Here is a 26,696-nt window from a genome sequence, read left to right as displayed (position 1 = left end):
ACTCCCGTGCAGCCGGAGAAAGAGGTGGAGAAGTTCCAAGAGACGGAAGAATCAAACTGCGGAGGAAAACATTGCAAAGATACGAAGACTGAAACAATCAAGAAGACCACAGGGGAATCGGAAAAGACGGAAAAAGAGAAGTTTCTGGAAACTGAAAGCAAAGACGATGTGAACACTCCGCCAGGAACTAAAGAGAAAACTGATTGCAACATGGAAGAAAAACTCGCGGAGACGAAGGAAAACAGGGCTGAAAACTCCAAACGAAAGTCGAAAGAGTCAAGTAACGAAACAAAGGAAGAGAAAAGTCCTCCCAAGAAAAGGAAGTCTTCTTGAAACATCAGACGAGACGGCGGTAATATTGTTTGGGTTTTGTACTGGAATTTCACTGGACTGCTCCTTTTCTGCCATTTGATTGTTTGCGCCGTTGTTTGAACGAGTTTTCTACGGGCTGACAGGAAAAGTGGGCGTCAGGAATTACGACACTATAATAAATTTTACTCTTTTGAGTGATTTTAAATCCGTTTAACCTCAATAAGATTGCAATCAAAGCGTTTTAATTAAAATTCAGTAAATCTAAGATTCTACGTCAAAGTGGATTGAGAAAATTCAGATCTTATTATATGATATTTGTAAGAAGCAGATCTTGTTTTTCAGCTTGATATGTGTGTATTTACAACTTTGTTTCCGTTTAAGTGATACCTTCTTCAAAAAGGAATGTGTCTTGTTTTCCCGCAAAGATTTCGACGTAACGAATTCCTTGAAATCAGTCGCAATATTATAAGCTCCTCCTCCACTCAAAATGTAATAAGTGCCTCACTTATCAGCTGACTCTTAAGTTTATATTAAGTGCGATTTTAATTCAACCCTCCACAAATAATCAAACGAGAGAGAACACTGAAACAACACATCTGAGAAAATCTGCTTCAGTGACCGGAAGTAAATCTTTTCTACATTTCAGCTATGGTTACGCAACCATTAATTGACTTATAAAATTCCCTAACTGACTTTGTAGTTAGACTGTTTCCACAAACTCAGCAAATTTCAAATCTTTATGAATCGGAGTTGAATTATATACTACTGCTTTCCTCTTGTAGATGACAACAAATCTGTTTTCGTAAATGGCGATGTCTGGTTTTGATTTGAGCCAAATATTGAAGTAAATGATTTCGTGAGCTAAGAAACTTTCTCATCGTATTTTTAGAAAGGCAGAAATGGAAATTCTAGCTCGTTCTCCTGTCGGCACGTGCCAGCCTGTATGTCGAACAACTAATGATAAGGTTTATCCGAAACAGACCTCACTATTTATCTTCCAAGGGAAAAGATTTGATGTTATCACAACTGGATGATTTACGTTTTCTTTGAGATTGGGAATATGATTGATGGAGAGGTCGTGCTTCTCGCTTTTAAGCATGAACTCCTATGTCCTTCATCTATTTGGGAAGAACAACGAAAAGTGTCATATTCCACAGTTTGCTTCGGGTTCCTAAATGTCTGTAAGGGAAGATAAATAATTTTTCAGCCAATGCAAACATGGATAGTACATTATGGATAATTCAAGTTTCAGTTGTTGTTGTTCATCTTAAAAACTCGTCATAACTAAATTAAATTCACAAAGAAGTTATTAAGCAAGGATTTAGAGTAAACCTCTCTAGCTAAAAGAGCTGAAAAGAGTAAGTTGTTAAGATTACTGAATGCTAAGTTGGGAAACCTTAAACCGGAATTTACGATCACTCCCTCCCTGTGCCGCACCACATTCCACCCCCGTTCGCCCAATAAAATATTTCTTCTCTAGTCTCTGTTATTAGTCAAAGGCGCCGCGCAGCTGTTTCGCTCATCGCTTAGTCATGATTGACTGTTTGCATTGTTTCGATTAATTACCGTTGAACGAATATGGAAAGGGTTCTGCGGATACACCCATTGCATTCAATACCTTGTAAACTATATCTTCTCTGTTACGCAGACGAATGACCTTCTAAGACATGAAAACGCATTTTAAAGTGAAGTCGCTATTATTTTGTGTATCGTAGTTCCTCACGTAGCTGACATACGTGAAAGTTAGGCTCTTTGAAACAATTCAATATCCTAACAAGCGGCGCAAAATGGGTTCTTTTCAGAAGATTCACGTGGTTTGTTTATTGAGTTTTATTTTGAAAGCTTGGCATGCCGAATGCGACACTCAGCAATTGTCTTGTTCAGTAGAACAGCTTGGAGCGAACGCCCAATGGAATCCGCAAGTTCCTGACAAAGGTTAGAAGTGGAAGACTCCAATATTTCACGAGTGGTCGAGTGTTTATCGAACTTACTCTGACACAATTTATCTTTGACAGGGAAGGAGCCGCAAGTTTGTGTTAGTCACACGAAAAAAACGTGCTGTACAAGACAAACGGAAGCATCTCTTCGCATTAAAGCTGCGAAGAATATCAAGACTCAATTGCAAACTAAATATATGGCTGCAAAGAAAGCCATGTTATCGCTTTTTGACGATTTGAAAGGTAAGCCATCGATCCACAGTTCGTTGAACTATTTTGTAAGTTGATGAAAAGCACTCTATCATTTGCTTTGTATAAACAAATTCTTCAGGCTACTTGAGTGCTCGCAACTGCCTTGGGATTTGCGGTTCGGTTAGTTATTGTAGCCAAAAGTAGAAAGAAGGAGCAGATCATACTCTAACAAAAAACTCGGGCTCTCTCGAGGTATACTAAACAATGCTATGCCTAATCAATTGCTCTTCACGCCGATTTCCTATAGGGGTATTGTAATAATGAGGTACTTGAGCATTTTAGCTTATGGCTCAAACATGCTCGGAATTGTTTCTTTTTCTTTTTCCTGTCTCAAGTGCGTTAATATGCTTAAAATCGTAAACTTAGAACTTTTTTTTATCAGTCTACTCTTCCTTAATTTAATATTTAATATTGAGTACAATTTTCTGACACCTCATGATTTCATTTTCTATTCCTCGATGTTTCTTAAAACAATTCAACAAACGCATAACGCATGATGGATTTTAAATAGTTAGGAACCTTAGCGCTGCACTCTGAATGTGATTTAAACACAGAAAACGGACTTATAGTCTGGATATTTCGATTGCGAAGGAATCGGATTTTGCCAGGCTAAAGCGTGTTTCTGGCCTTTAATATAAAATATCAATGCAATAACTCCTTTGTTGTTGATATTTGTGTTGAAATCTTAATTATGATATATTCCACGAGAATGGTGGAAAAATTGTCATTTTCCAGAAGACCTCCCAGCGCACACATTTATCATGAACAATTCAGCTATCGAAGAATAAATCATGCTCTTGTTACTTAATCTAGCGATGAAATCTAGCATAGAAGTTGGGTTATGCAAATTATGACAGTAAAGCCTGAGAAGGCTCGAAAACAATAATAAAACTAGCATGACCTAAACTTTGTTCATCTGTGTTCGTGATCGCGTGTTTCTAAAGCATTTTAAAAATTCTCCTGCGCTTAGAAGGTTGTCTTTATCTTCGTAGTCGCATCAGAGCCGCCTGCGGGCATGACAATTCCGATCTCATATGTTTGACATTCTAAATTAATGAACGGATATAAATCGTCAGAAATTTGAAGCCCTCTCTGACCCAGCGGGAGCTTTTTTGAAATAGGGAGACACGATGCACCATACTGAGTCGCTATAAAGTGAAACACATCTGAACCAAACCATTTGTCTTTTTTTTTTTTTGGATCTGAAATGAATCTTACGGCGCCTTTCCTTTTCGTTCTCTATGTTTAATAAAAGTAAATATGCAAATTTTGGTACAAGTGACAAAAGATCTGGAACGTATTAAACCAATTTCTTTTATGTAAATAATGCAAAGCCAAGAACCTTATTGTCTGCTGATATTACTGATTGTTTACCACAAGTAGGTGCTGGCTTTTTGTTTTGCATCTGAAGTGCTATTGACTTAAAAACCAACTGGTTGCAGTATTTTGATTTTCTTCAATATTAGAACAGAAGTCATACTGTTTAAAGTTTGGAAACTTTTCTTTAGTTACTGATGTATCACTCGAGCTACCTTAATTTTGTTCATAGAGTATTCTGCAAACAACCCCTTCAGTTAGAAGTTCATAATGTTAATTTGCCCTTTACGGATTGGTATGATTTAAAGAATAGAGTGCAAATTTGCCTTGACCCTCTGAATGTAAGGTAATGCATTGATAAAATTCTAACCCCAGAGTTTTTTTTTTAAATAGTGGAATAGTGCATTAAATTGTTGTGAAAGTTTGACCCAATTTTCATCAGGATGTTACTGTTTATCACTGTTTTTTTTTTTTTAATTTAATGTTGAGTTTGAATTTTTGTTTTACCAAATATTTTTATTATACAAAAAAGTTCAACAAATATATTCTATTTTTCCACTTCATTAATTTGAAATTAAATTTTGTTTTATTTCTAGGGCATTTTCATAGTCTCATGGAAGAAAGTAACAGACAGAGTATTACCTTTTTACTGGGTAAACAACCAAATCTTACTGCAGATGAAGTCATTGCAGTATCTAAGTTATTCAAAGACCTTGAAAACTATTTGGCTGAGGATAAACAAGACCTAGAAGACATTGTGAATGCATTCTTTCGCAGTTCTTTTCCAATGCTCTTAAGATATTTCAATCCAGAAGGAAAGACTCTCTCAGCAAAGTATAAAAATTGTTTAAAAGATAACATGGATATAATTAAACCATTCGGTACTCGCCCAGCAGAGTTACTTGGTAAGTTTGAGGAGGTTTTTGAGCCAGTGGAAAGCCTCTTCAAAGGCCTGAAATTTGGAGTAGAGGTATTAAGCTTGGCACAACAGTTCAACTTCACAGATGGATGCAAAAATGGTCTGTTGGAGATGAAATTTTGTTCATTATGCCAGGGTCTTACCCAAGTGAAGCCATGTTATAGATTTTGTATGGATACAACTAGAAAATGTCTGCTCTCTGAAGCTCAACTTCAAAGAAAGTGGGGCCAGTTAATAGATACTGTTCTCTCACTGGCTAAAAGTGTTAGAAACTCAAATTTGGAGAACTTTTTAAACTCTGTTCATACAGACTTATGGCATGCTGCCACCTTTATGTTATTACAGAAGGCTAATTTCATGCCGCAGGTAAGGTTACTTAATTAAAGAATCTAATATCCAGGACCTGGAAAATGTAGTCACCCAATGGTTAGTGTGCTGGACTCCAGGTGAAGGGGTCTGGACACGAGCCCTAGCTGGGTCACTGTGTTGTGTTCCTGGGCAAGATACCTTACTCTCACAGAGCCTCTCTCCACCCAGGAGTGTAGAGGGAAACCTGACTAATTGCTGGGGGGGGGGGGGGGGAAGTGGGGTGGTAACCTTGTATGAACTAGCATCTTATCAAGGGATTGTAGGAAGTCTCCTGGTTGGTTCTGCTTTGGGGAAATAAGTTAGTTAGGCGAGAGAAATGTTAACAGTAGGAAATAACACTAATTTGTGTGTGATTTTGTGGTTTGCTTTCATTTCCTCAAGCAAAACATTTTACTTTATTTACAGTGCCTCTCTCTACCTAGGAGTATAAATGGTTACCCACAAATTGTCAGGGAAGCCTGATGAAATTGGAGGGGGGATAACCTTGTGATTGATTGGCATCCCATCCAGGGGGGAGTATTTATACTCCTTGTTGCTTTATGCTATGGAAACTAGGATAAGCCACTTATCTCAAGCATAGACTTAATGTTTTATTTACTGATCTCCTATGTGGTTGGTAATAACACAGTAAGAATTGCAGCTATATTTTCAAGGTATTAATGGTTTTCTGAGACTGATGGTCAGTAAACTTGTTAAAATGGTTTTGCTAAAATTATTGTTTTGGTTCATGTTCTTAAAAACAGTTACTCATATCAATATTGTGAACAGGTTTTGAAGGAGTGTGGCGAGCCTTCCTACAGTGATGCAAAGACTTCTCCTTATAAAGAATCTGTTTCACCGACTCCTCATGTCAAAGAGCGACTCTTTGCTAAAATGGATGCTGTTCATAGGCAGCTGAATGCTCTCAGCTCATTCTTCCAAGATTTAGCTCGAGAGTTTTGTGTAGTTGATGGTCTTGCTTCACAAAAGGAAAACATTGACAACTGTTGGAATGGAACATTTGTAGCAAGGTAAAGACAAGTAATTGGTAATTCAATTTGGAACCTACTATTCGTGACTCTTTGTTTTCCTGTGCTGCACCAGGAGTTGGGCATGCAATACCACTCGACATAAAGAGTTTAAACATTTTAAGAGCCTAGTTAAAATCTCACCTTATTTGTTTGGAATTTTGATCAGATAGCTTTCCATTGTAATCAAGATTTTTCTGCAATTTTAATTTGTCCTTCTCTTTACATCTTTAAATTTATTTCATCCCTCAAAATTGCCCTCATTTAAAATTTTCAAAACCTTTTTTTGCCAGTATGATTGGTCTGTATAGGTTCATAGACCATTTCCTCAACAAAAACACATACAATTGGTTGTTAATTGAATACATTTAGGTTTTTTCCCTTCACAAATTATATTCTCTGTTAATATCATTTTCTACAGGTATGAGCCAAAGCAAGGTGATTCATCTTTGTCACTAGAGAGTAAAAACCACTTGACGTTTCTTGAGAGGAAGATTCATGGCCAGATTAAAATGATGGAAAAGTATACTATCACAAGAGATGATGATGATGATGAACTTGATGGAAGTGGTAGCGGCAGTGGCAGTGGTGACAAAAATAGTAATCAGCTTTTATATTTATTAGGGTTGAAAGGGCAACTTGGAATTATAATTGATTCCAATGGAAAAAAAATTGTAAAATATTAAATACCATAGTTATTCGGTTATAGGGTGCACCGTTTTTTTCAAGAAATTCCTAATTTCTACTAAAAATTACCGCCAAAGTTTGGGTGCGTCTTATAGGCGAATATTTTTCCGAAACAATTTTTTTTTATCACAGTTACTGGTACGATTTCAAGCAAATAAAAGGACACAGTGTTGGTCATTGACTTTTATAAATATGGTGGTTCTGAAAAGACGAGGGAAGTCAAATTTGCATAGATATGATATGTGCTCGAGAGCACGTGCTCAGTAATTTTTTTGTTTGTGCGCATGGTCGTGTGTGCGACAATTCTGCTTTTGTTAATTAACGGTAAATTAAAATCAATACGCGACTTTTTCGCTTTTTTGTAAGTTTATGAAAGAATTTACAATAAACTTGACCGATCTTTACTCCCTAAACAACGGTGCACCTTATAACCAAGTATTTTAGCGATATTTTCAGTTTGAAAACATGCAATAATGAAGTTGCCGAATTGTGGGTGCGTCCTATAGCTGAGTGCGCCTTATAACCGAATAACTACGGTAATGCAATAAAGTGCAGAGCATATTGCTTTTCTTTGAAGAAAGAAGTATGGTTAGCAGGTGACATCTGTACAAGAAAGAAACACAATTTTATAGAAGAAAAGAAGGTAGCATGAGTACTATAATGATGAAGATGATGAGGACTTCAGATAAAAAAGAACTTATGATTAAATTATAAACATTTCATCTCCCTACATGACTGCCAAATACAAGTTGCCAAATGTGCACCTTATGCTTCAAATTCAGTTGCTATGGTGACCAAAATGGTTACAGCTTGCAGTGCTGCTTGTCTGAAATTTCAAAAATTAGATGTGAATGAAATCTGGCAGCTAACTGGTTGCTTGTTTAATTGTTGGTACTGCATTGCAAAGGAATGAAACTTTTACAGTATCAAAGACTCAAAAAGGATGTCATGATGTACTCTAATTATGCTGGTGTCATTCTAATTAGCACAAATTTTGTTTATTTATGTTTATTTATGCTTCATAATTAGGAAACAAAATCAGTGAAAGTGGCTGTGGTGAGGATGATGAGGACTGTGGTAGCACATCGAGCGGAGAAAACAATAACATTGTTGATTTTGAAAGGGGTATGAAGATTTCTATTCACCTTTATGGTTTCTTACCAATGCAACAATATTTCAAAAGGTCCACTCATTTGGTTATGTTTAAGCTCCAAACACATGAGAACATGTCAATACTTAGTTCATGAAACTTATCATTCCAGTCTCAAAGACAGTTTTAGGCACAGGTCTGGGAGAGATCCTTTTAAAAAGATTCTTGGAGGAGTTTGTTTGGTCTTTAAGTTGGATGTCATCCCTAAGAATTTAGACAACTGACAGGGAATAATTTTTGTTCTTTAGTTTAAAAGTAGGCAACATTCGGTTATTGTGATCCCAATATACATTGAAACCTTTGGGTTGTTTTTATTTTTTACAGAAAATGACTTTGATTTCATTACGACACCTTCGTCAATCAAAAGCTCTGGCAATGAAGTCCTAGGTGGGGGTTTTGACCCTACGTCAACTCGCAAGTCTGGTGATGTGCTAGCTCAGGGTAATTCATCGTCATCTCTTGCTGTCACATGGCTACAGTTTCTTACTCTACTTCTGTTGGTATGGCTCACGAGAGGATAGAAACATCTCAGCAGTCACTCTGACCTCAAATGGAATTGAAACAACAAGAAATTGGTCCTCCACCAGAGTTTTCTCTCAAAGACAATAGATAGAAGTGTAAGGCTTAGTTCAAAGTCTTTCCAAATTGTTGTATAAAACAAAGTGTAACTAACCTTTCCAGAGCCTCTGTTGTTGGCAAAGAGAGAGAGATCAAAAGAAAATATTGTCTGTGGACTTCTATGGGTCATTTTTTTAGATTGCACACTAATGTGATGATTTGTTCATGTTCAGTATTCATTCAAAAGTCATTCATTACTGGAGAGATGGTGAATTGTGTGGCTTAGAAGTCTGCAGACACTTGTTTTTCTCTTTCCTTGCCCCTTGTGTTCATGTTTTTTACTTTCCATGAGGCTCTTTTCTCACCAGACAACAATTTTAAGGGAAAGAAAGGTCGCTGATAAAGGCCCTAGTGTAATAGCTTGTAGTTTGATTTTTTTTCTTTTAAATCTGAACTTGTTATTAGCTTGTACATGGTAACTTGGAAGATTACAATATGCTGCTGCTTTTATAAGAAAATGCAATTGCTTGAGTATCACAAAAGCCAATTGAAAACAGTATAATTGCAACAGCTGATCAGAACAAAGATCCTGGTAATACCAGAAGTTTTGAAATGTTGGATTAAGTTTGGGTTTATTTGCATCTGATTAGCCAAAGGGTTGAGGAGGTGGTGGAACCAAACATTTGAGAGTCAGTGCATCCCAAGATTACTTATTAGGACTGACTTTGAAAGAATAATTGTTAGATTGCACATGGAGAAAAGTTGTTTGATTTCAAGTTATAGTCAGCTGACCTATAATGAGCTAGTTACACCTAAGACAAGTAGTGATTGTCTTTTGGTTTGGGAAAAGAATAGCTTGAAACTAAGGGGGAGGCACTTTATTTGAGGGAAGGACAGAGAAATGGAGACCTGCCATCATGCGAGACTATAGTTCCTAAGTCCATCAGAGAATATGACTAAAGTTAAGCATTGACTTGTATACTACTGTTACAAAGTTATAAGGCAGTTTATTTATTTTTCCAATTGAGACTTTCCATGGAAAATTTGAAAAAAAAACTTAGTGGAAATGTAGTGGAAACAGCTGCTAGAATTAATAAAGTCACAGTAGTAATGATTCTTTAATAATAATAATTTATTAAAAGGTATTATTATAATTAATAGTGATCAGTTCAAGTTGCTTAGCTCATAGCAAAGTTTTCTCTGAGTCTTAGAGAATTTTGTTATCGTTAAGGTTTATTTTCTATTTCAGTAGAGATGTATGATAGATGATGTAGTCTGTGGCAATTAAGTAGGTAAGATAAGAGAGTGCAGTTTTCATTGCCTTTTTGAAAGTGTGAAACCATCATGCAGTTGAATTAACCTTGTAGATATGTAAAGTTAAAGGCCTGATCATATTGCTCAAGCCTGAATTACCCAGCTTACTTGGCTCTATTTTTTGTTAAGACTACAGTTACAAGCTTACAAAGTACTTGTTGGTATATATTTCAGTCTAAAATGTTAAGTTAAATTGCGATGTAAGGATTCAGGCTATTGAATGAAAGCTTCTCATTTAGCCATACCAGTTTTTGACTGAAAAATTCCCAGTCTTACTTTAAATTGCTTTAAATTCGTTCCTTCACCAGCTAATTATTAGCAAAGTATTTACACAGTTTCGTGATTAAGTACAATTAGTATAAGAAACTATACTTTTTAATACATACATTGATAAATTTACAGCCAATGTGTTTGCAAGCTCAAAGCGTAATTTTGATTAAGAAAAAAAGGCATTTGACATGGCACCAAGTTCTTCTTAAGGTGTACATATGATAAAGTAGAATCATTGATTATAGTTATGAATGATTATTAATAAAAGTAATTATGCCAGAAACGATGCTTTGTAAATAATTGTTCCATTGTCTGCAGTGAGCTATGAAGATAATACAACTACTGGCTATCATCTTGAACATCCAGTACATCAGTCAGGGGAGAGAATTTTAACAATCTTTAAAAAGTTAAAATGCATGGGGAGGTGGGGGTGTTTGAAGCTTCAATGAATGTATACATTGTAATCACTTAGAATTGTCCAAGGCTACAAGCAGGATCAAAGTATGCCTACAAGCTTATCCAGCTAAGATGTATTATACAGGTCATTTAGCAAAACCACAGTTCGCATTGCATCTTCTTCTTGATGGAGGTGTTCAGAAACAATCCAGTGAGGGTAGAACATTCATTTTCATTGTCTCTCTCAAACACATTGCTGATTCCTAGTGAGGATGTAGCTTTATCCCATGAGAGAGGCCTGCTTCATAACACATCTTGAGGATGTATTACTTCAGTTAGCAGGAATCAGACCAAAGTGTTCATTTGCCATTGCCTACGCTGCCTACAAGCTCAAAATTTGGTTGATTAACTACATCGGTTTAAGATATTTTTAATCAAGATGTGGACAATCCCCTTGGACTACCAAAAACCCATCTCATGTAAAAACAATTCTTTCATGAAAAGTCTAACAAACTGCAAGTGATATGTTGACTCCAAGTCTTGGAAGTCATTTTTATTTGAAATCTGTTGTATATTACTAGTTATATTGTCTCTGCATACAGTAATTTCCCTTACAAGAAATTGATAATGAAACACCAACTTTACAACTGTGTCACAGGATAATTATTTTTTACTGAACATTGATAGAAAAAAAACATACTAGTGGAACACTGAAAGAAGGAAAAGCAACTTTGGTGTGTGAATCCACTTTTGAAAATATAAATTTATCTAAACACAATAATGAAAATACTTCAAACAGAAAATTTTCCTTCAATTTCAATGAGTAATCAGATGATTTCTTTACAAGTTAAAAATTGTGACAAATCCAAGACCAGGAAGAATTTCTACAGAAGATCATATCAAATATCATTAAAAAAAAAAAAAACCAAGCCCATGAGGAGCTCTTAATCACATACCAAGACTTCTCTTTTAGTAGTCTATCAAATGCCCATTGTTAAAAAACACAAATGGTACCAGTATTAATTCATACAAATTACAAAGTGATCAAAAAAAATACATTTTTTCCTTTCTCTATAAAAGTACAGTTTAAACAGTGGTCATAACAATTTAACTCCTGCTTCTGAGCAGTTCAGTACTTAGTGATATTCACCTTAGCTTCTAAGTCTTTCACTTCCTAGATCTCCTCACTAATTCTCTTTACTCTCTGCAATACAATTTGGATGTAAGGGGAGATTCTGTCTTGGTCATTCATGGGGGTTAAAGAGTTAAGACAAACATGAATAATAGTAATGAACTCAAAAGGTGGAAATTAGTCACTGATTCTATTCAAACAAGTTTGAACCACTGAAGGATTACATCCCTCTCACTAAGAGCGCCTTTGAATTGAGTATTACGAAACCACAAAAAGACACAATCACAACAGCCCATAAGAATAATAGGGAAGTATACAAAAGCCTGTGAGAGCTCAAATGAAAAAGAAACTCTTGATTTCAACTGTGGCAGAATACTAATAAAAATCATGATTAGGTTAGTTTTGCGTTCCATTTGTTGAAACCACTCAATCAATTTTCTGGATCTAACCAAACGCTATGCCAATTACAATTAAAGCAATCCATGATTACTTTTAAAACTCATTCACAAATTGCACTTGTGTTATTTTTAAAAAGCCTGCCATTGACAAGATAACTTGTTCATTCAAGGAAGGAGTGAAGAAAATGTGAGGCTTTCACATTTTTCACAACCAACCACTTTACCCAATGCATTACCAGTCTTAAAGTTACTTGCACTTATCTCTAAGTGCCTGTGACATAGATTTACAAACTACTTCTTTTCTATATTCTGGTTGTTGATAACTAAATTTGGAGCACTTCCTCTCTTGACAAGCTTAATGACATTTAAAGTTCAGCCAGTGTCTAATAAAGCTCTAAACGTATAAGCAAATGGCACACTATGTCCAATAAAGCAGTTTTAAAAAAATTTGAGCACAAAGCTCCCTCTTTAACAAAATCCAAACAAATACTAAATGAGATGACACTTGAAGCCTTTCCAACTAACTCCTATTAACATTGGGCACCAAAGTGCCACAAAAGAGGGGTCAATTGTATATACAATTTCTGTCAAGTCTTAATACCATAGACTATTTGTAAGAGCTTATGATAACTGTGGCAAACTGAAGTTCATTTTGAGCAGGAATTTGAAGTGAAAAAACAACTACTGATTTTTCAAATAGTTGTGCAAACTTAAAACTTTACAAATCAATTAATTAACATTCATTCCAGTCATGTTTTGTAAAAATAAATTCCCATATTCACAAATAAAAAGCTTGATATTTTTCATTCATAGTCTAGCTTGTTTCTTGCACAGTTTGAGATGATGGCTGGATTGAAATTTTTGCACTGAATAACGTGGACAATTCCTTGATGACTAGTATCAAAACTAAATAATCTTTTCAAAGAAACTGAGTGCAGACAATCCATTCCATACTGTACAGTATGATGCAAATGTTTTGTGTTGTAGGCAATGACAGGAATCCCACTTCCATTAATACCATTATGGTACAAGTGAAGAACACAACAATAAAATTGCTGAATAGACCAACCATGCTCCAACTACAGTTTGTGAAGCAGAGTTCCTTGATTGTCCTTGAGTGTTTTCACCCACCCCTCCCCCAACAACATTATCACCATTGTCAAGGTCATCAACCTCATTGATGGGGTCTTTAGGTGGTGCAACCGGGTCAACTGGTATTTCATTTGTTCCACTGCCTCCACTGCCTCCACTTCCATCACCACTCCCACTTCCTGATTCATCATCATCCTCATTGTCTGTGGTGACGATATTTATTTCATCCCCATACACTGCAGCATTGGAATATTCCTCAATCATTTTCACAATGTTTTTCAATTTTTCACTAGCTTTTAACACAGATGGTGCTTGGTTTTCTTCGATGGCATTCTCTCCATCATCAGGGCTTGAGTAACTTTGAAAAAGAAAACAGATATTTTGTTCATGAGTTGTTACCCTTTAACTCCCAAGATTTCATGATTAATTCTCCTTACTCTCTGCCATACAATTTATGTGATTTTAGTTTGGAGAATTTGGAATTGGATCAAGCAATAATCCCCTAATTGATGTTTCTTTATTCTCTTTACTTGTCTACTTGATATTGTACTGATAGTGTCAGGAGCAAACATTTCACTCTCAAGATCTCATTACTGACTCTCCTTCCTGTCTTCCATACAATTGTTCTGATGTTAGTTCAGAGAATTTCCTATTGGATCAACCAATGATTCTCCTATTGATATTTGTCTTAATCTTATTACTTGCTTGCTAAGAATTGTATTCATATTTTTGTAAATAGAAATTCTGTCTTGGTCACTCATTGGAGTTGAAGGGGTTAATGAAATGTTACATGATTTCAAGTCATTCTCAACTGTAGAGTCAATCTGTCGATTGAGAATCACGACAATTGAACTGCTACGCTTCTGGTCTTCATCTGACCATACCTGTCTAACCATCTTTTCAGTAGCCCTACTGCCACTACCACCTTGCTAATTATATAAAGGAGATGAGATCAAGGTAACAGAACAAGAGGTAATATTTACCTTCCTTTACCAGCACCATTCCAACACTCTGAGGGGTTATTCTTTTCAGCTGCTATGTCACTACATAACATGTCTGGTAGTGAAGTCCAAAAGTTATCAGCCATTTTCATTACGGCTTTGAAGTCTGTTTTTAGTCTGAGAGAGAAGAGGGAATTTCTGCTATCAAAAATGCAATCACACCTTGTGTAATCAAAATTCCCAAGACAAGATTACATAAAGTCTTCCAAGGTAATTGAACTGACAAACGTTTATTCAAGACAGAACTCTTTGTACCATTTCATCCTGCACCCTTATTCATAACTACAAGCCTTTTCAGTATTAAATTCCAAAGTCCTAAAACTTGGAATATTATTGATGAATATTTGAAGTCAAGAAGCCTACATCTGTTCAAAAAGAAATTGAAGTGCTTCTATACTGACATGTATTAATTTAATTCATAATTTTGATCGCCACCAAGTCTCATTAAATAGTCATTAGTTTAAATAATTTGAGTTTTTTTTGTGTGTGTCTGTATATGCTTATGTATGTTCCTTGGTATGAAAGCAAGTGTATAAGTGTGTGTGGGCTTTACTACCAAAGTCAATTGATTAAATTTAAAGCATTTAAGAATGTAGGATATCCCACTCCGACAAGCCCTTCTTTTTTTAGGATATCCTGCACCCTTATTTATTAAATTTACTTCAGATCTGTATTCAACTTAATAAAGTTTGTAAATAGTGGTTCAAAATGAAGACACAACAGCTTCCTCACTGTTCAACTAACATCACCCTTCTAGTCCAAAAACGGAGATGGCACATTTCTAAACTTACGATTCCAAGGTGACATCTGCTGATTTTTTGGGTAAAGCAGCATCATTTTCTCTTCTTTGTCGATTGTTTCCTTCAAGGAAAAAGTCATCTGTTGATCTCTTAGTTAATTCAGGGTTACCACATACTTGGAATACCTGAGAAAGTTTAGAATAGCAAGCATGTAAAACTCAGCATCAAAGACATGTATAAATACACTGTTCTTTAAAAGCATCTCATTTCCAGGGCATGAAAATGATGTTTAATCAACTAAGTTTGGGAATCCAAGGCTTCCTTTTTCAGCATATGGTGACAGGAAATTTATTGAGAAACAGAATTACACTAAAGAAGATCATAAACACTTGTATCAAAGAAAAAGGCACACAGACCAAAAAAAGACACACAAGAAAAAACTGAAAATAAAGGAGAAATTTCAGAACACCCCTCAAAATTCTCTTGTCACTTAAATCTGAGACTGATTGATATATCTTCATTCAATTTCAAAGGCTTTCCAGTCTGAAATGCACAATCTTGGTTTTAACAACTCTTCCATGCATTTATCAGCATCGAGTAGACATGTTGTAATCACTGACATAATAGTTTCTCTTGTAATGAAATCACATCATGCATAATTCAATTCAAGTGTGTTCTACAAAATGAAAAACCATAGCCTTGTTTACCGTTTCAACCTGATGGAATGCTAGTTGTTGACCTTAGCAACAGAGATCCATTTTTTTGTGTGAACAGCAATCAGGTAGAAATCTCCTCTGGGTACATAGACCGAATTGCCTGATACAAAGGCGCAAACTGTCCCACTAAATAAAGGAGCTCATGAAGCCACCACAAACATGGACCAGCTGTGAGATACAACAATTCAGGAGAAACCTCCAGTAAAAATAAGGGGACGAAAAGAAATAAATTTTAATTTACCCTTTCCTCTACAGCTTTAGCCACAGTTTGATCTTGGAAATTCATGATGGCAAATGACATCTTGATGTGTGCTTTGGACAGGATAATTTCAATATTGTATACCCCTGAAAGCTTCTCAAAAAGTTCGTTCACTGCCGCCAGGTAGCGTTGCCATTGATTGTTCACCTTTGCTATGTCAGCCAAACAACCCTTATGTACATCCATACAAAACTGATGACAAGGTTTTAATGATGTCAAAGCCTTGCACCAGGAGCAGTATTTCAGCTTGATGAGTTGATCCTGACAGTCTTTAGAAGAAATTGAGTTCTCAAGCATGATGAAAACATCATGAACATCATCAAGTGCTTTTGTAAGGGCCTTTGCAAAAATTAAAACACTTCTCAACTCAGAGGTTAACGTTTCTGGATAATTCCCAAAAGGTTTTAGCTGATCCATATGCTTCGGTATACATTCCAGATAAGAATTGCTGAACTGGTACTGAGCATGCATGATCTGGAACATTTTTTGCATGAGAATTTTGAACAGTTTGTTTAAGATTGTTTTCATGTCAGAGCTGGATTCTCCCTCATAATATTTCATCAATTCTGCATAAAAATCTGAGAATATCTTGCTGTTCCGGGAGTAGTAGTGAACGTAGACTTTCTTGAAGTAAGCATCCAGTGATTCATGGGATTCCTTGATCAAGGATTGGAAGTGTGCTGGATAAATGAGGGAAAAAAAATATATTAGAGACATAAAAGGCATTACGACAGAAGAATGCTTTAAAAACAACATCACTTTACAAGCTCCTTTAAATGGTAATTGCAAGATTATGTCACAGACTGAGTTTAAGTGAGTTTAAGTGTCCAATAAAGTATCAATCTAATTCAGCAACCTGGCCAAATACCCACGATTTCACCCTTCAACTTTCTGAAGTGGATAACAAGCAACGTGTCCTTATAATTCACATACACCTTTTACTAAGTAGATAGAACACTTAATTCTCCTGTTAAATTTATAAGGAAATGTAAGGGACTTTAAGGGGAGAATTTCTTGTTGGATCTTTGGAATTTAAGGGTTAACAGAGACTTACTCCCCTTTTTTCCCATTTCTTGGTGATCTGTTTAAGCACTTGGGAATGACAAGTCAGAAGGAACATGAACAGTTGAATATAAATCACATTAAAAGACAATTCTGGAAAGGTTATGTGACTATGTGGAATCTTAACCCAAGAAAAATAGTAACCATTCAAATATAGTTTAAATTAGGATGTTTCCGAAGCACACTTCTCATTTAAGAAAACAATCCAAGACCCATTCAGCCAAATGCAGTGCTACATGCTCATTGTCATGTCTTAGGATCTTTACCAAGGTTGTCATTTGATACCAGTAGGAAGTCACAACCCACTGGCTGCCAGTTCATTTTGTGCCACCCTCTTTGTGAATTGTGATTCAAGACAGAAAACACATATTTAGGAAATTATTATATCCTCAATATCTGGCCAAAAAAAGTTACTTAATTATGTCTCAGAATCCTTAAAATTGCATCTTGCAAAGTTTCAAATCTCAATTTTTTTCTGGGGGAAGTGCATGGTAACATGCCTAGCTTGTTACACAAACATAATTCAATTTAATTGCCTACTCATTTCAGACCATACATCCATCACATTTTTAAATGATAATCCTTCTTTAGCATCACTGCCATGTCTATTGTTCAACCCACAATAAAAATCACAAAAATGTTACCTTTTCCCAGCAAAATTTATTAAATTTGATTTAAAATTTACACAAAACAGAGGACAGCTGCCAAGTTATGAACCAATTTATCAAAAACATCTTGTAGCAGCTAAACAAATACTACTTCATAATTACGAGGTTTGACAGATTGTTCTTAACTTAAACAACATTACTTCCGCACAATGGGTCAAGCTCTCCACAGACTGAAATATTAAGAGCTAATACATACCACACAAATGAATAGTTCTCTTCCCCTACACCAATTGGCTAGCCCAAAAGTGATTATACAGCAAGTGCTATTATCACAGAGAGCAGCTGATGACATCAAACTGGATGACAAGAGTTCAATTTCCAACCATTTTTGGTATACTGAAAGAATTAAACTAATTTCTTGGTTCATGCATGGTATATACCAAAACAATTCTCAACTTCAGTGACACTAAAAGTGGTGGGCATTAACTTGGTCACTTCACAGCTCTGTATATGTCTGCTGCTATTCATTTTCACTTGAAACTTCAGAAATCAATTATCACTGAAAACCTTTTTGCTGCTAGAAATTAACAATGCCATTTAAGACAAGTCTCAAATTAGGTGAAAATGGACAGGTGACAATCACCTGTGATGTCTGCAAGTCCAGACAATTTTGATAATAACAATGTTTTATTCAAATCCAGCTGAAGAAATATTTCTTTCAAGCAAATGAGCCTATTGTAAACGATGTAAATCATACTTCAAAATTAACATCATTATTTTGCTTTCAGGCATATGTTTCATTCCATATCAATTCTAGAAAAAGATAATTACAAAAATTTAAAAAAGATGTTATACATGTGATGTTTGAGCCAAAAATGAAAAAGAAAACTGCAACATTTCTGAACATTAAAAAAAAAAAATTACAAAACGAAAAAAAAAAAATTATGTTACTCATATCTTGTTTATGCCAAAAATGAAGAAAAAGAATTGCAACATTTCTGATCATTTCTAGAAAAAAAAATTACAAACATTGAAAAAAAAAAAGGATTTCACTTGTATGTTGTTATGGGAAAAAAGTCATTAGGAGAACATTTTGACCACCTACTGTGAAAACTTTGCTAATCAGGGGGATCCCAACTCTATAATAGCAGCCAAATTCTACAAACTTCTCAGTTCCTGGACCAATTGAGAATATTACAGCTCCTGAAGTAATATTCTGATCCTGGTTCACAGATACATTTTTGTGATATGAAAAAAAATATAACAATACTGCCACAAAAATGATGAGCCATCTTTTAATATTTTCCAGTAAAAAAGGAAACAGCCATAACTTTGAAAGAACATTAGAATACCAAGAATATAATAAAACAAACTCAAACAAGTACCCGTCATTTGAATTTCAAACTTTACACCTTTACAAAACGCAGATACAAGACCTTTTGACATTATATTCAAGCAACCAGTAAAAACAGTCATCCAACCTCATCAGAGCAAAACCACTGAAGTTTCACATGACAGAGGGTAATTTTGCGGTTAAACAGTCTGACCTTTCATAAGTTTGGGTCTCACGAAATTTACATCACAACAGTTATATTTTTAAACCTAAATTTCACACATTTTTTAAGAGTAAATGTTAGCTTCAATTCCATCAGGTCACAATGATTTATGAAATATTTGCATAATCCTATGGATTTTGTTAGAGAATTTACCAATAAAACTATTTGTGTGTCTGCCCTTAAGCTTTTCATGCTCTTCAAAGCAAGGATACAGATTTCTAGAATGTTATAAAAAGTATAAAGAATGGCTTTGTGGTTAAGATAAGGTGATAAATTGATGCACACTGCTTAGAATTTATTCACAAACCCACTTTTCAAGCAATGCACTTTGACACTGGCAAAGCCCATATTTGAGCTATATATTCGGAAGGGAAGTTCATTAATATTCTTAATATACTTGGAATTAAACCTGTTTAACACTGCTTTGGCGAAAGACTGGTATGTGCATTGAGTCTGCATTCTATTCCTTCTAGCAATGCAAAAGGAGACATTTCCCAAAAATTGGCCTTTTAATTTATCAAACTTCCTCAGAGAAATCAAGGAAATGAAGTAGTTTGTAAGCTTTTGACAACTGTATTTAACCCAGCTAAACCACGACTTGGAAAGACCAAACAATTCTGTAAATCCAATCCTCAAGACACTATGTGGTTTAAATGGAAATTGGGGGATCAATATTCAATGCCCTAAGATCATAAAAAAAGCTATGACAAAACAAATATTAATATTAAAACTTCACTATTGCAAAACTTCATTACTTATTCCTGTAAAAGGCGAAAGTTTTACTTAATAATTCACAACATTACCACTCCAATAACGATCATACTACGAGAGAGATTGTTTCATTTCTTCTTTAATTTCCGTTTTGTCTTCTTAGTTGGATTTATAAAATCATCATCTTTTCGCTGCCAATTTTCCCATGCAGTATACATTTTGGATATGAGATCGAACAAAGCCCGCGACATTAGTACTTCACTAGGTGGTAAGATATATACGGAGTTTGGGTAGCGCGTTCGCTGACCCGAGAAAACCGCGAAATTGGGAAAACAATCAACTTCACAATAAAAGAAATAACATATTCCATTCTGATTAATATCAATATTCAATAGCCTCGGGCAATCGCATACTGCGAAAAACAACAGTCGATTCTAAATTTAACATTCGCTTGTGATTACACTGAAGCAAAGAAGAAACTGGAGTGATTTGTGCGACCTCTACTGACAAAGATAAACCTTCAGTGCAGTAATTACCCAACAACATGTGCTCTGAAATAAACGGTGCTGGTTCATCGTTAACCTCGATTGTTCGACAGACATAAGCATGCCCTGTCGGCTTTAAGAAAAGTTTACCAAATGAACACGTTGTAGAACCGAAGGCAGCTCAGAGCGGAAAGTAATTTAATACTAACGGTTTGGAAGACTTTGCCGAAATTACATCACGAACTATTCACAAACTCGATTGAGAGTAAAATCCTATTCAAGACGTACGGTTGGCCTCGCGAAAAATCGAGGTGTATCCATTAGAACTGCCACAGAAAGTACTAGTTCCTTGGATATGCTCGATTCATGGGAGCTTATAACACTCAACCCGATAAATTTTAAGCCTGTTTTCTCGGACATTCCACAGAGGAGATAGAAAAGATAAGGTTACAGAGGCAGCTATCATTATTTACTTTGATAACTTCAAAATTTACGGTAAATCCTTCGATTCCATCGTCTTGTCTGCCCACATGAATTAAATTAAGCGGCGCATAAAATTTTCGTAAAGCTATAAAAATCTTTAAGTAACTTAGCGTGTGTTCTTGTTTGGCGTATTCAGGGATTAACTAAAACCGGAACGACAGAATATTTAGAGTGACATAATTATTGCTTCAGGCTTATGCGTAAAGTAGCATCAAGCATGCACATCGATGTTTACTTTTGAATTTTGTTCAATTTCCTGTGGACCAAGTCGGATCGACCTATATTGAAGAAAATGACCTTGTAAACGAAATGCTCGCGGTCACACCGATCCGCGATTAACTCGAAATAAAATAAACGTAGAGGCAAGTTTTTCTCCTCGAAATCAGCTTAACGTGAAGAGCGCGTGCATAAAAATCGCTGGTTTCTGTATATTCGAAATGCCATTAGCAGATCCATTTTTCACTCAAACTTAATCCACACACTTTTAACACTTTGTACATTTTGTCGTAACTGACTCACCGTTAAATGCTTTTTCTTGAAGGTGGAACTGTCTCCTCATTTCGCTAACTTTTGACGAGACCGCTTTGTCAAAATCTTCGCTCGCAAAGACAGCGAAGCGATCTTCCATTTGCTGTGAGCAGCATTGCTTACCGTTGTCTTTCGGGCAGACGCGAAGGTCATCCCCTGATGTAAAGACAAAATGTGTTAGCGATAATATCAGAATTGAAGGCGAAATTTACTAAGTGATACCCCATGCCGAGAGAAGAATATTAACAAAACGTAGATATCACCGAGAATGGTCCGAAACAACCACATATTTACAAAGCTCACAGAGTGTTGGTATGGCACACTTCATGCAGCACTGTATACCTTTCACAGCCCATTGCGGTACATCACTATCTGTCAGCCTTTTCTGTCTGTAGGCAGTCTTCACTGTAGCACAAGACGGTTCGTTATCGTTATCTTGACCAAAACCAGAAGAAACGGTGGCAAGCACAACAAGAAAGACGTAGAAAGAGACCATTGTTGATAAAACTCTGAACGCAATCAACTGTGCTCTAAACACAAAATCTTGTCACTTCAAAGGTTTCACCGCACACGTAATTCGTGAGTCGCTTGCAGTACGTTCGTCCACGCTTTCCGTCAAGTTGACCTAAAAGCTGCAACAATAAATGTTTGACTAAATCGTAACAGTGGGAAAGCAGTAAAACATAAATTCACCCGCTGAGCCTGTGATCGGAGTTCGCGCTAATTACTACGCTTGTTCCCGTTGACAAGCGTGGACAATTACACTTGGACATTACGTATTCTGAGGCGGGATCTTTTTTACCGCTAACCAATCAAAATTCAAATATAGTGAATTCCACAAATCACCCAATTTATTTATATTTACATCCCCTAAGCCGAGTCTTTTTTTTTAGCACAATGATTGCCAAAGAATTCCACATAGCAAACAACCAACAGGGACACAAAAAAGATTAAAGACTTATTAGAGGAAAACGAGTGCGAAAAAAATCAACTGCACGTTCAGCCCGCTAATTTCCGCATGCTTTAAACAAACTTGGTTAATTTAACAGATAAATACTCCAGTAATCGCATCAACGACGAAAAAAAAATCATTACAATAGCAGTACGTCAGATCTTTTGTAAGAAAGGAAAATTAAGAGAAAGGCGTTGTATTGAAGTTTCTGTAAGACCAAGCACCATTTCAGGCGAAGGTGTTAATGGCTCTCTATCATCCCGAGGGTTTCTTTTTCCTTAAATCTCCTTCGTTTATAACGGTCTGGTCGAAATATTTGAACAGCAAATGTACAGCAAAGTCTGGATTTAAGCGTCTTTGTTACATCAGTAAAACAACATGATTTAATGCCACAACATTAGCGAGTTTCAGTTCTTTTGTCTGAAGTAGAACAAAACTAAGGAAGTTATTATCTTGAACCGCGCTGAACAGAGATTCAAAACTTTTAGAGAGGCGCATTTTTCAGCTGATTGTATCGATAAATGGATGGTACAAAAGCACCTTGCCATCGATAATTGCATCGGAAACATACCTCTCTCGGTTAAATCTGCTTCGGAAAAGGGCTCAGTTTTTTTCGATCGCAAGCACCTTGAAAAGTGAAGTTTTGGCTGTGACTCGGTAAAAAACAGAATTCCCACTTGTTAGCGCTAAATTTCATTGCTGAAAAAAACTCTTTCACACATACAAATCAAATCCAATCGCATATAAAATAATTTACAGAGCAATTCGTAAAATACACAGATAAGGATAGATGTAGGCTCTAATGTATTTTCTCTCCCTCGCCTGCTTAACTGCCCAAACCACCACCGACAGAAATTTTAATCAGTGTTTGCGCAATCGGGTAAATTCAGATAAGTTACTGATTAACTTTTCCCTTACTTAGTACAACAGTTAACTTTCATCCCATGTTTGTATGCTTGTGCCCTGAAAGGCTACCTCAGAAAATAAGTGGGATTAGGTAAGGAAAGTACGTGACTATCTGGTGAACACAATGGCACAGAGCTATCATTTGTTTCTGTTGATGACGTACAACTCCCTTGGGTGGTAATTCAAACGGAATTTACACAGCAGAAAATTATTTGGTTAATAAGCGGTTTGTAGGGAGGGTCTTTTTCAAAAGCTTTTCTTTACATTCCAGTGTAACAATTGAAACTTAAACAAAAACAAGCCCAAGCTTACGAATTGGGTGTATCACTCATTCAAACAGGGAAACAGGCAGTTCTTATTCTGGCCACACTGGAATTCCGCTCTTAAAATTGAAATAAAGTACTAAACTGATCTTAACTAAAGAATGTTGATTTAGTTACAATAAGCTGAATTTTAGCCATTATAAGGATTCCTAAGGCAACCAAAATCTAAATGTGCCACCTTACAATATTTTGCAAGGTAACCTCTTTTCAGTATCCTCTAATATTTTAGTGCTATATCTGCACATTTCATTGCACTCGGCGCATCTGTGATTCAGCATTTTATCAAATCTTTACGTGAAACCAGACCCCAGTCCATTAAAGTTTTAAACCCCAGCAGAATTATATTCTTTTATCTTCAGTAAGAGGCTTTAACTCAATAAGGGGCCTTTTATTTAGCTTTAACGAATAGTTAACGTCTAGTACTTTCTTCTCAGTGTATGGATTTGACTGATACATTAATTACAATCAAGCGTTTGGTATTAAATTGAAAAACAGGCACCTTGGAAAAAAAGGGTAAATCTCACTGATTGCAAAACCGAAGTAATTTCACTCAGTTGGCAATCATCAGAAAAATTTTTTTTATATCTTTCACAACAGAAGCTTGAGATAATTTAGTTCTTTTTTTTTTCTTAGGAATCAACTTTTACAAGACTCAGCTTGTAAGGACAGCAGATAGTGGCATTCGATAAAAGTTCGCTGAAGTCAGCAACAAATTTGACAGGTGGTGAACAGGATGATTATGCAATATGGAAATAGTGGAAAACCATGCTAGAAAAGGTTGGCTTTGTTTCAAAGCAACACGTGTAACTTGATAACCTTTCGCTTGCCACACAACACATGGTGGGGGCAAATAAAAAAGATTACGGACAATTTTGTCTTCAAAGGATACAGCTAAGGTCAATCCTTTAATCAACAGGCCGATGCCCCTTCAGCTCTTATTTTTCTTTCTTCAACAAGACACTATGTTTGTCTCCTGATTTGAGTTCATCTGAAAGGTCGGCCCTAATTTAACTGTCCTTCGGTTAATCTAACATATGTTCCGGCGCGCAATTTATGGCAATGTATCCTCGCAAATCATAAAACAAACACGAAGTTGCAGGTCATTCTGGATTTTCATATTTTCTTGAAGTAAGCTTTGAGATAAGAGAAGCCGCGGGAAAACTTCTCGAAATTTCATGTTTCCGGCTTTCGTGGGTCAAAGATTGGTCGTGGGAAACCCATTTTTCGACGACGTGCGCTTAAAAATGGCTTTCTGGCAATAAACTTCATCCAGTAGTCAACATTCTTTTAAAAGTAGTATCATATTTTCAATACCGCGCGTTCGGTAATTAATTGAGGTGGTATCAGATACCACGAAATTCCCTGTCAATAACCATGTCAGGTAATGGTGTAAAATTAAAATAGAAAATAATATCTTTAACCAGCCAGACAGAACAACCGGCTTGTTGCTTAGCAAGCACACATGGAAGGGGCAGATATTTGAGCTTACTCTATGCGCTAATAACACACGCTTGAGAAACCGCGTGTTGTAGTCGATATCTCGTCCTGCGTTATCGCCGGAACTGCTCTGTTTTTCTTATTTGAAAAAACTGGATCATAATTTACCAGGCTAAACGTTTCGAAATAAACTGAAACTGCTACCGACTGAAGGTTGAAAAGGAAACAGCTGTTTTCTAACTCAGTATCATCCCGTATTCACATCTAAAGTTTGACGATACTGTTCTCTTTTTTTCTGGCAGATATCATGAACTCTCAGGTCTGCTCCGATCGCATGATTGCAATTTTACTCGAGATCCGAGTACTCCCGAGAGGTTATTTCCGTCCTAATCGATTAGGAAACGTGGGAGGACAAGTATTTCCGAACTATGGGCGAGGTTGGAGAGAGAACTGACAAGTGCAAGACGACATGCACATGCATTCCCGCGTGCATGAAATACACTTCTTTGGGAAGAGGGGGGATTGATAATCTGGCAGCTTCTTTCTGTACATTAAATCAAAATATATTGAAAACACCTGAAATGAAATCTTTATTAAGTGCATTAAATAGATAAAAGATACATTTGTGTAAAAACTTCGATATCCAAAATTAGAATTAAGTTATTCAATACTTCCTAGCACTTGAATCTTTGATATAAATAGTAGTCTATGGCATTCGTATCGGAAACTTGTGTAACTTCTTAAACTTTCAAGTTACTCAAGTTTCCCTGTGAAGTTCCCTAAATAACAATGTTGTTTCATTCGACATCTGGTGAAAAATTTCAAACAATAAGAATTATAGCAAAAAATGCAAACGTTCTTCGACACAGTTCGCTTCTAGATTCGATTACATTAATATTAAAAGATTTCCTTATCTATAAAATTCATCTAAATCTTTATGCCGGAGTGACGGTCAGAATGCAGACTGAGCAATATAAATACTGTGGCAGTATCCAAGTTGTATTTATGAGAGCATTTTTATCTTGCACGCCTCTCAGCAACATATCAACGGGACACGAATGAGTTCTGCAGCTAAGAGATCTCTGGGACTTCATAAGTAACTAAAAATTCATTCTTATTTGCGGGCTGCAATTTCAAAATCTCCTGTCTAAGAGCCTTTATAAGATATGATCCGTCCTCGGGCCGCTCAGAACTAACATCGTTTTGGAAAAAAAGAAGATTCCTTTTTTCTTTTTTACCGGTTTCAAAGGCCCTAGAAGAGGGAAAACCAAGGGAGCGGTCCCATCTGAAGAAAGGAAACTTGCGCAATACTCCGTTTGTAATCAAAGAGAATCGTTAAGCCAAGAAAACACTTCCAAACACTCATGGACGTGCTGTCTATAATATTTCAAGCAGGAATTTAATTGACTGCATGGTCGATTGTCGTGATGCCCGAGGCAATATGGTAAATTAGGGCGGACAAACTTGTCTGTCATTTATCACTTTAATGATGGCCTCTCAAGAAACTGAAAGCAAAGACATTTTTATTATGATTAGTTGTTATGTCAGTTAATGGTTACCTCGGCTGGGCAAACACACTTAGACTCCACTTACAGAGAGGACAGACATTTAAGAGCAGGCAATTAACAATTCGTTCCATTGTTGTGAACCTTCACCGCGGACGCAAACTGATATACTTCGCAAATTTCGCTGCGAAGAGTTAGCTTAAATTCTTGAAAGGATTTGGGAACATTTCCTCCATGTTGACGAATACTTACTTCATAGAAAATAAACGACAGCAAATTTTTACAATCTTTATGTTGACTGTTCTTTATTAGGT

General features: G+C 36.1%; 2 protein-coding genes and 1 long non-coding RNA gene across 3 annotated transcripts; 2 read left to right on the top strand and 1 right to left on the bottom strand.

Annotated features, from left to right (window-relative positions):
• Positions 1-1,779: 1,779 nt before the first annotated feature.
• Positions 1,780-10,375, top strand: LOC113686319 (glypican-5). The gene is made up of 7 exons (XM_027203926.2): positions 1,780-2,247; positions 2,328-2,492; positions 4,415-5,103; positions 5,875-6,116; positions 6,535-6,713; positions 7,830-7,925; positions 8,275-10,375. The coding sequence occupies exons 1-7, from the start codon at positions 2,100-2,102 to the stop codon at positions 8,469-8,471; spliced, it is 1,716 nt and encodes a 571-aa protein (XP_027059727.2). The 5' UTR covers positions 1,780-2,099; the 3' UTR covers positions 8,472-10,375.
• A 627-nt stretch (positions 10,376-11,002) lies between these two features.
• LOC113686320 (glypican-4) lies at positions 11,003-21,990 on the bottom strand. Its single transcript, XM_027203927.2, has 6 exons — positions 21,602-21,990; positions 21,251-21,415; positions 15,809-16,506; positions 14,903-15,036; positions 14,094-14,228; positions 11,003-13,468 (listed from the first exon to the last, which is right to left on the bottom strand). The coding sequence occupies exons 1-6, from the start codon at positions 21,753-21,755 to the stop codon at positions 13,039-13,041; spliced, it is 1,716 nt and encodes a 571-aa protein (XP_027059728.2). The 5' UTR covers positions 21,756-21,990; the 3' UTR covers positions 11,003-13,038.
• Positions 21,991-24,070: 2,080 nt separating this feature from the next.
• Positions 24,071-26,395, top strand: LOC113686258 (uncharacterized). Its single transcript, XR_003447637.2, has 3 exons — positions 24,071-24,217; positions 25,180-25,314; positions 26,127-26,395. It is a non-coding gene; the product is annotated as an uncharacterized LOC113686258 (long non-coding RNA).
• Positions 26,396-26,696: the final 301 nt, after the last annotated feature.

This window comes from Pocillopora damicornis, chromosome 6 (assembly GCF_964200805.1).
Source record: "Pocillopora damicornis chromosome 6, jaPocDami1.2, whole genome shotgun sequence".
NCBI lineage: Eukaryota > Metazoa > Cnidaria > Anthozoa > Scleractinia > Pocilloporidae > Pocillopora > Pocillopora damicornis.
This window is presented reverse-complemented; position numbering and strand designations above follow the sequence as displayed.

Excerpts from the sequence above, each read along its gene's own strand:
- LOC113686320 (XM_027203927.2), bottom strand. The coding sequence starts at position 21,755 with ATGGTCTCTTTCTACGTCTTTCTTGTTGTGCTTGCCACCGTTTCTTCT. Across the intron at positions 16,507-21,250 it reads TCAAGAAAAAGCATTTAACG|CACACTTCCAATCCTTGATC; the intron begins GTGAGTCAGTTA and ends TCATTTATCCAG. Across the intron at positions 15,037-15,808 it reads CTAAAGCTGTAGAGGAAAGG|GTATTCCAAGTATGTGGTAA; the intron begins GTAAATTAAAAT and ends AAACTTTCTCAG.
- LOC113686319 (XM_027203926.2), top strand. The coding sequence starts at position 2,100 with ATGGGTTCTTTTCAGAAGATTCACGTGGTTTGTTTATTGAGTTTTATT. Across the intron at positions 6,714-7,829 it reads TGGCAGTGGTGACAAAAATA|GAAACAAAATCAGTGAAAGT; the intron begins GTAATCAGCTTT and ends CTTCATAATTAG. Across the intron at positions 7,926-8,274 it reads CATTGTTGATTTTGAAAGGG|AAAATGACTTTGATTTCATT; the intron begins GTATGAAGATTT and ends TATTTTTTACAG.